Source organism: Trichomycterus rosablanca, chromosome 15 (assembly GCF_030014385.1).
Source record: "Trichomycterus rosablanca isolate fTriRos1 chromosome 15, fTriRos1.hap1, whole genome shotgun sequence".
NCBI classification, from domain to species: domain Eukaryota; kingdom Metazoa; phylum Chordata; class Actinopteri; order Siluriformes; family Trichomycteridae; genus Trichomycterus; species Trichomycterus rosablanca.
The window spans coordinates 32526770-32538619 of NC_086002.1; the positions used below are offsets into that span (position 1 = coordinate 32526770).

The 11850-nt window shown below is 42.0% G+C and overlaps 1 protein-coding gene and 1 long non-coding RNA gene across 2 annotated transcripts; one reads left to right on the plus strand and one right to left on the minus strand.

Annotated features, from left to right (window-relative positions):
* Positions 1–711: 711 nt before the first annotated feature.
* Positions 712–3239, minus strand: LOC134329485 (uncharacterized). Its single transcript, XR_010014880.1, has 3 exons — positions 2797–3239; positions 1016–1084; positions 712–928 (listed from the first exon to the last, which is right to left on the minus strand). It is a non-coding gene; the product is annotated as an uncharacterized LOC134329485 (long non-coding RNA).
* Positions 3240–3704: 465 nt separating this feature from the next.
* Positions 3705–10314, plus strand: LOC134328491 (B-cell receptor CD22-like). The gene is made up of 9 exons (XM_063009582.1): positions 3705–3720; positions 4250–4600; positions 5897–6139; positions 6866–7129; positions 7265–7534; positions 8874–9128; positions 9476–9733; positions 9824–10086; positions 10273–10314. The coding sequence occupies exons 1-9, from the start codon at positions 3705–3707 to the stop codon at positions 10312–10314; spliced, it is 1962 nt and encodes a 653-aa protein (XP_062865652.1).
* Positions 10315–11850: the final 1536 nt, after the last annotated feature.

The following is an 11850-nucleotide window of genomic DNA, read 5'->3' on the forward strand; positions in this document are numbered from 1 at the left end:
CAAAGAGTCGATTCTACACAGTAATCATTTGTGTACTGTTGTTGTGGATCTTTTGTTAAAATCGATCCGAATTTATCAGAAGGCAAGGCGACGTTCTTTAAAAGTTTTATTCAGAAAAGGTTGGTTCGTCTTCCAGGTCACAAGCAGCTGCGTTCTGAAGCCTTCTCCGTCTAAGTGAACAATGCAACAGACCACGAGTAGAGCGCGCAACTGTTATTTATAGTTTACCACCACCCCCTAGTGGCCAGGTGTAGTACTACTCCATATAAGGTATGCCTTTTGTTCCAGGCTTCTGCTCAGCCAGTTCTAACCGGTTTTATGCCACGTGGCGGTTTGGCCCAACTCCAATTACATTCCTTGAATACCAAAATGTTTTAGACCAATATTGTAATGTCCAATAATAATTTATATTATAACAGTACATCGTACAGTAGGAGAGTCATTAGACACTTAAAACACATTTAAACTAGTGTAACAGACTTATGTAAGAATGACGGAGTTATATTGGAGGCTATTGGGGCGCTGTAATGTGTTTTTGTTTTGGTGTGGAAAGGAGGAGGGAATGACATTTTTAAACTAGAAATGAGGGGTCTGTTGATTATCTGGCAACCATAACTTAAACTTCTGTATCTGTCAGAACGCCGGGATGCCTTAATAAGCTTTATTTCTGTTAGAAACTAAACTATAAGCTGATATTTCTCTAAAACAAACTCAATATTCTGTTAAATTTTAATTGTAATAAGTTTGTTTGCTAGTTGTTCGGTTTTGTTTCATGTTGACGTTTTATTTCTCCAGTCAGCGTTCACTCTGTAGGTCCCGCCTTCTCTCACGCATGATTGGTCGAGCGCGGCTAAATTGACATCGATGATTGGTCAAACCGCTTGTCAATCATTCTCCTCAGCTCCGCAGTAAGAACAGTGAAGCTGCACTAACAAACAAACACAAATTTACACAAAAACGTCCAAAAAACCCTGAATTTATTTCTTAGTCGAGGTAAATGACACTAAACAGTCACCTGTCGAGTCCCTGAGAGGATTCTGGATACAGAATACACATTTAAACACGTCTTTCTGATCCCGTCATGCTATAAACATGTGAATGATACACAGTCATCAGGAGAGTTAATCAAGACTTATTACAATCACTCAAATCTCCTTTAATTGTGGATTTTATGCTAATTGATTCATTATATAATTATTAAAAGTCATGAAAGTCACCCCCAACCTTCCACCACCACCCGTCTACCTTTCCTACAAAAGAAAACCTGGTCGTCTGAGTTTATCTGCATATTTATATCAGATGTTGAGTTTTTCATGTTGAGTCTGGGACATAAAAACAGTGATAATAAAATGATGAATGAAATGTATTTTGGCAGGATTTCATTCTACAGTAGCAGCTTTTCAGGCTGAGGAAGTGATACATGACTGAACAGAACATTTGCATCTTTCTATGTTCTCCAGAAGTTCTGAGTTATTTTTGAGGGTGTTTTTTAAGTTCTAGATCTAAAACGAGCACTAAACACTTGCGATGCAAAAACAGGCGGCACATTTTCCACCTTATTAAGACGAAGTTTCCCGGCCCTGACCTGACGTACTCTGTATGTGGTGTAAACAGGTTTAATATGGTAGATTAATGAGGAAGGGTTAGAATCTGTGGTGGGTTTTTTTATTCATGCAAACGGAAGGAAAGATTGAGCTAAAAGAAAAGAGGAAGAAACTTGTACAGTGTGTGATAGAGTAGAGGATCAGTAACACATTTTACGGTCAAGTGTAACCAGACTGAGCTCTTTCTGAAGGTAGGAAGATGGTTATTACATCTAAAAAGGAAAATGTACATGTATATATGTGTGCTTATGTATTTTGGTATGTTTACTAACATTTATGTAAAGGATAAAGCCTGAATGTGGATCCTCCAGCATGCTTTGCAATGTCTATAAGTAGCTGTTACGTGTGTATTTCTTCACGTATATATTTATAATGTTGTGATAATGACTGTTAACGTGATTCACGTTCGTGTTGATGTTTAAGTCCCGAGTTTTAATTTAATTTAGTTGATTTATGCAAAAGAGACGTTTAGAGATCGTACGTTTCTATTCACACTTGGTAACCAAGCGTAGAGTAAATATTGACCATGTTGGGTTATTTTATAGTCATGCATTGTTACAACAACCCACCTACCATATAGAAGCACTTTGTAGTTCTACAATGACTGACTGTAGTCCATCTGTTTCTCTGCATGCTTTATTACCCCCTTTCACCCTGTTCTTCAATGGTCAGGACCACCACAGAGCAGGTATTATTTAGGTGGTGGATGATTCTCAGCACGGAAGTGACACTGACATGGTGGTGGTGTGTTAGTGTGTGTTGTGCTGGTATCAACACCGTGTCCACTCACTGTCCACTCCTACCTAGTTGGTCCACCTTGTAGATGTAAAGTCAAAGACGAAAGCTCATCTATTGCTGCTGTTTGAGTCGGTCATCTTCTAGACCTTCATCAGTGGTCACAGGAAGCTGCCCATGGGGCGCTGTTGGCTGTATATTATTGGTTGGTGGACTATTCTTAGTCCAGCAGTGATAGTGAGCATTGCTGTGTCTGATCCACTCATACCAGCACAACACACACTAACACACCACCATCATGTCAGTGTCACTGCAGTGCTGAGAATCATCCACCACAGATGGACTACAGTCAGTGATTGTAGAACTACGAAGTGGAGCTGAGTGGTTTTAATGTTATGGCTGGTCGGTGTATAAACTGTTTAACACTTAAGAGAAGATTTATGGTATAAAAACTAACCAACATTGTGGAATCCTGCAGGATGCAGTGATGATGATGTTCCTCAGAATGCTCCGGTCTGCCTCTCTGATAGTTCTGCTCATGATCTCAGGTGAGTCCAGCTCCTCAATATAAACACAGCCGTCACATTTAGATCTTCCTGAAACAGAATACGATTAATTGGTCTGTAAGATCGGACAGTGAACACGAGTATAAATGCTGATGAAACCAGGAGCCACTTCATTGTGGTCGGTCACCATCGCCCCAGCGCCGCCTGAAAACTCTGGCTGAAATGTAGGCGACTGTGACACAGATCGAACCCGGGTCCCGAGGACACACTTTCCTGTTCTAATAACATTACAGCAACTCTTCTCCACAGCACATCAAGCAATGCAGTCACACCGATGCTTGTGAATCGAGACACATTGACATCATTGATCTTCATCAGTTGGCCTTCAAGCAGAGTTTCTGCAGAGTTATTGCTTATGTAGGCGCTGACCCACTACCACAGAGAGTTCGAGCTCTCTGGTTTAAGTCCTGGAGGTGCTACCTGCCTAGCCGGGCTCTAAACAGACACAAATCGATTAGAAAGGGTTTCTCCCTGCCGCTGCAACTGAGACTCCTGGTTCTAGTGAAGGAACACTTTGGGCATAGCCTGATTCTCTGTGATGTTCCACCGCTGATGTGCTGTCGCCGGCTGCTTCTTTGCGCCTGTCAGGTGGGGCGGGTGCTAGTCTGCAGTTCTCTTTGGCCAGACAGTTTCCATATGTAGACTATGTAGTCAAAAATAAGTGGACGCCTGACCTTGAGCTCATCGAGAAACCACGGGTGTTGAAATGAAGCTGCAACTTAGTGGCTTCACAACATTTTGAAGTGTTTGTGGAAATTTGCCTATTCAGTCAAACGAGCATTTATGAGATTGGGCACTGATGGTTGATGCTCAAGGTTCCAATTCGTTCAAAAGGTGTCGGGTGGGGTTGACATGAAGCCTCTATGTAAAAGTCACTTAAGGTTTGACGAGTCTGGTGTAAAGAAGCTTAGTGGAACTGGCCTGGATCAGATAACTGGGTGGGGTTTTCTCTGTTAGATGAGTAATGATGGTCTGTACTGGTGAAGTGTAACTGTGTTACTTCTGCTTTTTATGTTGGAGCTCTTTCTCTCTTCATCTCTGCAGAACTTGTGAAACTTTCATCTTCGAGCTTCTACGAAAACCTAAATAAAGAAAACGCACAAGCACAGACTCATAGATGCAGAGTTAGCATTCACACACTCGATCACTGTGTGTGCATTCAGTCGGGGGTAGGGGGTGGGGAGTACTGTGAGAAAGTATTTGCCCCCTAAACCACCCAAACTCATTTATTGGTTAAAATCTGATGCCATACATGACAACACAGTATAAAATAAACGGTATCAATGAATGTAGGTTCACAGCAAAATCTAAGCATAACTGATCTGATTCTGTGTTGTGTTGCAGGAATCTGTGATGCTCAGGATGGATGGGGTGTGACTTACACTCAGAAATCTACCTGTGCTCTAAAGGGATCTACAGTGATCCTGAGCTGCACTTACACATACCCAAATTATTACAAAGTTCAAACAGTTTTCTGGACTAAGGGGGAGGTGGCCCGTGGTGAAGAGCCTCCTGATCTGGCTTCAGACCCGGAGTACAGCGGTAGAGTTCAGTACGGAGACAAATTGAATAAATGCACTCTCAAACTGTCTAAGGTTACAGAAAAAGACCAAAGGAGATATTACTTCAGATTTATAACTGATCAACCTGGAGGAAAGTATCAAGGTAAAGATGGAGTTCAGCTTTACGTTACAGGTGAGATACATCAGATAAATACCTCACTGTACTTCATTCACTGGTGATCATGATTCCTCCAGCAGTAACAGGACACAATCACACCCGTCTCACCGTAGATTATTTTCTTCGACAATCGTTTGGTCATGATGTGGTCATAAAAGCATCATGCACAATTTTTCTTTTGTAGATGAACAGTCGTGTCAGTCCTGTGTGTAATGTGCTGTGAAAAAGTATTTGCACTTTTCTATGTGTCACGCTAAATAGTTTTAGATCTTTAAAGTAAAAAAATACAAACAAAATCTGACTACACCATAAAAGCATTGTTTTCTCTTTTTCTCCAATTTATTTCCTAATTTAGTCATATCCAATTACACTGATTTCTATCTATGTGATTTCTATCTTTCTATCTATTTCTATACTAATTATCTATGTACAGCACTTTGTCACAGCTGTTGTTGTTTTTAAAGTGCTCTATAAATAAAGTTGAGTTGAGTTGAGTTGAGTTGATTTTGTTACACTTCACCTCCACCGATACAACCCTCCACTGCTGGCTGAGAAGCTTCGCAACTGACACACGCCCCCTCCGGATGGCAGAGCTGAGATCTGATATGATGTGTTCGAGATCCCAGCTCTGGTGCACTAGCATATCTAACCACTGCGTCACCTGAGCAGCTATTAAAGCATTTTTAAATAGATAGCTTTATCTCTGTGTGAGGAAAAATTTATTGTCCCTTAGTTACGCACACAAACGAAATAATCATTGGTTTTAATTAGACACACCTAAGGCTTAGGCATTGGTAGGTGCACTCATCAGTGCGCCCTCAGTGCAGGTCCCAAGCACAAATACATAGAAATAGGAGGGTTGCATCAGCAAGAGCATTCGGCATAAAAACTGTGTACCGATCATCACTTAAATAATAAATTAAAAGTTGTGTAGTAGCTTAAGAGAAAGCAGCACAAAAGCACTGAGCAGCTTGGAAAATTCCAGCAAACAAAATATTGGCTATAGAAGCTTCTGATAGGCTGATTGACATCATTGGAGTTAATAGGAGGAGTACCTGGAGCAGTATTTTTGGCCTACCTTGACATCCACCTCCACATGTCTGGTAATTCCTGGAAGCAATTTACAAATGCCTGAAGGTACCACATTCATCTGTTCAAACAATAACAGGCAAGTTTAAACACAGTGGGACCACAAACATGTACCGTTCAGATAATACTTCAGATAATAATTCACAGTGCTGTAGTTAGAGGCTGTTAGAAAAGATAATTGAGTGTAAAATCATTCACGGCATGTTCTCCTTTTCTATTCAGTTCTTCAGGTGGAGGTTCCAGAGACAGTAAAAGAAGGAGCTGCAGTAACTCTCAGATGTAAAACAACCTGCACACTGACTGATAATCCAACATTCACCTGGTACAGAAATCAACAACAACTACAAACCACCAACTCCCACTCCTCTGAGCTTTATCTGCGGTCAGTCAGGATGGATGATGGAGGTCGTTATCAGTGTGCTGTAGGAGATCATCGCTCCTCTGCTGTGACTCTTAATGTAGGATGTAAGTACAGATTCATTCATTCATCCTCATAAAAGCACCCTTTTTAATTGGCTCCATTAACCCTAAATGGATTAAACATGGAACATTGGTGACTCTTCCCAGAAGTGTCCAGCCTAAAGAAATTTCTAAGAAAGTGCATTAATGACAGGAACCCACGAATTCTGCTCATTACCAGAAAATCATAAGAACGTTCATTCATCAGTCAGTAATCTGACACAAGAGCAAGTCCCACTCTGAACATCTTCAAAGAAACAAAATACAGGTTAAGGAGCGGCCTAGTTAAAGTTTTTATTGAACTGGATTGTGATGCTGTAGGAGAACGTAAGTTATTTAAGCACATCTCCAAAGAGAAGTCCTGAAATTCCTTAACACAGATTTGACAGACTAACTTTCAGTTACTGGAGCTGTTTGCTTGCAGTTGTTTCTGCTAAATGTGGCAGACATAACAAGTCTGAAGGGGGGGGGGGGTCTTTCACATGAGTGATAGGTGTTGCATAAGCTTTGTTTTTTAATAAATAAAATGATCATTTCAGAGCTGTGATCGTGTTACATTATGTCCTAGTTAACATTTTGTGTATGACGTTGAAACCATTCAGTGCAACATGCCAAAATTCAACAAAATAAAGAGGGGGCAAATACTTTTTCACAGTGCTGTAGTTAGAGCCTGATAGGTAAGATAATTAAGAGTGTAAAATCATTCACTGCATGTTCTCCTCTTGTTCTCAGGTATTCAGGTGGAGGTTCCAGAGACAGTAAAAGAAGGAGCTGCAGTAACTCTCACCTGTAAATCAACCTGCACACTGACCTATAATCCAACATTCACCTGGTACAGAAATCAACAACAACTACAAACCACAACCACCTACTACTACTACCCCTACTACTACTACACCGAGCTTTATCTGCAGTCAGTCAGGATGGAGGATGGAGGTCGTTATCAGTGTGCTGTAGGAGATCATCGCTCCTCTCCTGTGACTCTTAATGTAGGATGTAAGTACAGATTCATTCATTCATCCTCATAAAACCACCAATACAATATTATCCACAGTGCTGTAGTTAGAGGCTGATTAGTAAGATAATTAAGAGTGTAAAGTCATTCACTGCATGTTCTCCTCTTGTTCTCAGGTCTTCAGGTAGAGGTTCCAGAGACAGTGACTGAAGGAAGTGATGTAACTCTCAGATGTAAAATCACCTGCAGACTGACTGATAATCCAATAATCACCTGGTACAGAAATAAACAACAACTCCACACAGCCAACACCTACACCACTACCTACAGCAGTACCTACACCTACAACGATCTTTATCTGTGGCCAGTCAGGATGGAGGATGGAGGTCGTTATCAGTGTGCTGTAGGAGATCGTCGCTCCTCTGCTGTGACTCTTAATGTAGAATGTAAGTACAGATTCATTCATTCATCCTCATAAAAGCACCAACACTGAAGCTTCTTACTGAAGGATTTTACTGAGCTGTGAGAGCTGGAGAAAAACTAACTGCCCCCCTTAGATACTTAATCATTTTACAAAATACAATTACAGAGACAATTTAGCTTTTAAACACAAACAGCCTGGTGTGCATTTCAGTTCAAACAGTCACCTTAAAGTTTCTACAAGAACACTATGCTGTTGAAATGGTTGAGTAGGGAAAAAGTAACAAAGCCAGGACTGAGACTGTAACACTCCATTATTAATATCGAAGTAATATTACACTGCCTGGCCAAAAAAAAAAGCTCACACCCTCTAATATTTGGTTGTAGCGCCTTTAGCTTTGATTACAGCACACATTCACTGTGGCATCGTTTCCTCGAGCTTCTGCAACGTCACAACATTTATTTCTGTCCAGAGTTGCATGAATTTCTCCCCAAGATCTTGTATTGATGATGGGAGATTTGGACCACTGCACAAAGTCTTCTCCAGCACATCCCAAAGATTCCCCCCATGATGGGTGCATCACTTCAGCCGCCTCTTTTCTTACCCTGATGCACCCATTACTCTGGAACAGGGTAAATCTGGACTCATCAGACCACATGACCTTCTTCCATTGCTCCAGAGTCCAATCTTTATGCTCCCTAGCAAATTGAAGCCGATTTTGCCGGTTAGCCTCACTGACGAGTGGTTTTCTTAAGGCTACACAGCTGTTTAGTCCCGATCCCTTGAGTTCCCTTCGCATTGTGCGTGTGGAAATGCTCTTACTGTCACTATTAAACATCCCTGAGTTCTACTGGAGTTTTTCTACCATCTGATTTCACCAAACGTTTAAGTGATCGCCGATCACCATCATGCAAGATTTTTTTCCGACCACATTCCTTCCTGGAAGATGATGCCCCCCCCATTCCACTTTTTAATAATGCGCTGGACGGTTCTTAACCCGATTTTAGTTTCAGCTTCTCCTTAGATGTTTTCTCTGCTTGATGACAATAATTTGACTCTTCTGAAACAGATGAACATCATCTCCACGACCACAGGACGTGTCTTTCCACATGGTTGTTTAACAAACGAGAAGCTACTCACTGCATTAGTTAGGGTTAAATAACCTGTTGCCAGCTGAAACATAATCACCCATGCAGTAATTAGCTCTTACTTATTTGCTTAGTTAAATCCAGGTGGTGACCCTTTTTTTGGAAAGGCAGTCTATGTATTAATACGTTTCTAGAAAAAAAGTTAATTTGGTTAAATCTGAGGATCTGACTAATATTTTTAAAAGTAACACAAAGTTCTTTCATTATTTCTTTCAGATCCTCCAAAAAGAGTCTCAGTGTCCGTCAGTCCTTCAGGTGAAATAATGGAGGAAAGTTCAGTAACTCTGACCTGCAGCAGTGATGCTAAACCAGCCGCCTCATATCAGTGGTTTGAAGGAACGAGCTACAAAGAAACAGGAGAAACGTTTACAATCCACGAGATCAGATCTGATGATGGAGGAGAATATAAATGTCGGGCCAGGAATGAACTCGGAGATCAGTACTCTACTGCTGTAAATATTGATGTTCACTGTAAGTTACTGATGATGCTCCATTATAACCTTCATTCACTTCTATAATGAGACTCCTATAAAGTCTAGATTAAATGAGTTCTTGGAAAACTTGATCCAGGATCAAACTAAAGCTAAAACCCTTGTAAGAATAAGAGCTAAAAAGTCGAGTGTGCTGAATGTATTGATTTGGGATTGAACTCCACTCCAGTATGATGTTTCGCTCTGCTTATTGTATCACGTCTTTATATTTTGGGTCCTAAAACAAAAACATTTGGTTAAATGAGCAGTTTAGCTAAGTCGAGTGATGGAGGATTAAGGACGTGTAACCAACATGTGCAGCTGAACTACAGTTTGTTTTACCTCTAGATCCTCCGAGGAGCGTCTCAGTGACCGTCAGTCCTTCAGGTGAAATAACGGAGGGCAGTTTGGTGACTCTGACCTGCAGCGCTGTTTCTAACCCCCCTGTGGAGAACTCCACCTGGTATAAAGAACAAACCTATAAAGGAAGTGGAGAAACCCTCACTGTTAGGAACATCAGCTCTGAGGATGGTGGAGAGTACAAGTGCAAGTGCATCTATAAACTACAAGCCAAATACTCTGGTCCTAAAATTCTAAAGGTTTTGTGTAAGTGGTCGACTGAGCATGTGCAGGAAATTCCACCACCTCACAATGAACCTCTTTATATTTAATACTTTTACTATTGGATGGTTTCAGATCCTCCTAAAAGAGTCTCGGTGTCGGTTAGTTCCTCTGCTGAACCTGATCAGAGCGGTTTAGTGAATCTGACCTGCAGTGCTGATGCTGACCCCCCTGTGGAGAGCTACGTCTGGTATAAAGAAGGTGGAAGCTCAGCTGTAGGATCTGGACAGAGTTACGGCGCTCGGCCGGGTGAATCCTACTACTGCCGGGCTCAGAATAAACTCGGGGAGCAGACGGCGGCGGCGCAGTTCGTTACCTCGATCGGTATGGACGTTACTGTATCACGAAAGATTGTAGCATTTAAACACTGTATAGTCATAAGTATGTGGACACAAAGCAAGTCTCATTGCAACTTCCACTGGAAGACTTCCCATAAGATTGGCGACCATCCGGGAGACGCCCAGGTGTCCACATACTTTTGGTCGTTTACTGCATCCAGGGGTTTAATACTTGTGTGCACACAGGGACTCCAGGTGCAGCTCTATATGCAGCGGGTGGAGTTATAGCCGGATGTTTGTTAGCCATCATCATTATAATTGTACTCATCAGGTGAGCAAATGCTTCTAAAATCCTCTTTCATTCATTACAGTTTAAAACACAAAGACTAACATTATTATTATTATTATTATTATTATTATTACATCTCAGAAGAAAGAAGCGAGCCGACCAAGCCAACGATGCTGATTTAAATCAGGCAGGTCATCATAATGCTGATCTATCTTTAACATTCATTATTTTTGCTCGTGTTTTAACTAAAGTTTCCCAACATGTTGCCTCTTTCCTGGACGTAGGAGAACCTGTACAGCACCGTGGCCGCGACCGGTGCTGAGAACGATCGCGCTGATCCAGAGGAATCCAGTCAGGACGAAGTTCAGTACGTCACAATCGTGCATCGATCACGGAACGACCCGGCGAAAGCTTCCGGCTCGGCGGGGACTGAAGAAGCTCAGTACGCTGCTATCAAGCCTCGACGTGACGGACGGGCAGAACAGAGTCAGCAGGAGGAGAATCAGTACGACAACGTCAGATTTACTCGCAGGTGAGAGGGAACCAGCAGACGGATCAACGGTTAAGCTACTAGATTAGTCATCAGAAGGTTGCTGGTTCAAGGCCCACTACAGGCACGTCAACCAACGGCCCAAACAATGTTACTTAAATACAGCTTATTTTTACCCAAGTATTAAGACTCGAAGTAAACTCAAGCATTAAAGATCAATCGTCACTGATCACCTAAAATTAATAGCCACTAAATACTAATAAGAATCTTGACTGCAGAATTGAATCTAATAACTTTTGTTTTATATAAACCACATTGTGCTTGTTGCTCTTTTCTTCACAGGTCTCCCACTTCCACAGAGGAAGATCTGACAGTTATCTACAGCAGTGTGAAATAGAACGAGAGCCGAGTGACCAGGACCGACGGCTCATCTCTCAGATCTGGAAACGGGAACTGAAACTAAACCCCGGATGAGCTTCAACCACAACTTACTTCTTATAAGACGATTATGTTCATCTGCCCCGTATAGAATCTAAAATGATGTAAAAGGATCAACATCACCAAATCACAGTGTGCTTCTACTCACACTTGCACCACCCCATTCCAGCCAAGGAGAGCCAGAGTCTATCTGCCACTATCTGCCAGTGGTGGTTATGTTCCTTGTACCACGACCCATCCGGCTTCTTCTTTCAGCCGCAAAGAAGTGTTTTATTTACGCATTTTTACCCGATTTTATCGTAGTCGATCCGTCCTCCGCTGCTGGTGGATCCCCGATTGCAGTCGAGGTGGGTATGTTGCTGCTCACGCCCCCTCCGCCCTATGCACTCTATACACAGCATTTGACGACCCCGACCACATAGTCCGGTCATCCAGTCTTCATAAATGCTAGATGCCGTTTCTGCTGCAAAACTCCCACTTCTATCCGGACTTGGGACCGGCACTGAGAGAGCACTGATGAGTGCACTAACCGTGAGGAGAGATAATTGCGAACATCTAACCGAGAGTAGCGTCCTGGTTATTTCTGTGCATGTTGGGTAAACGATAT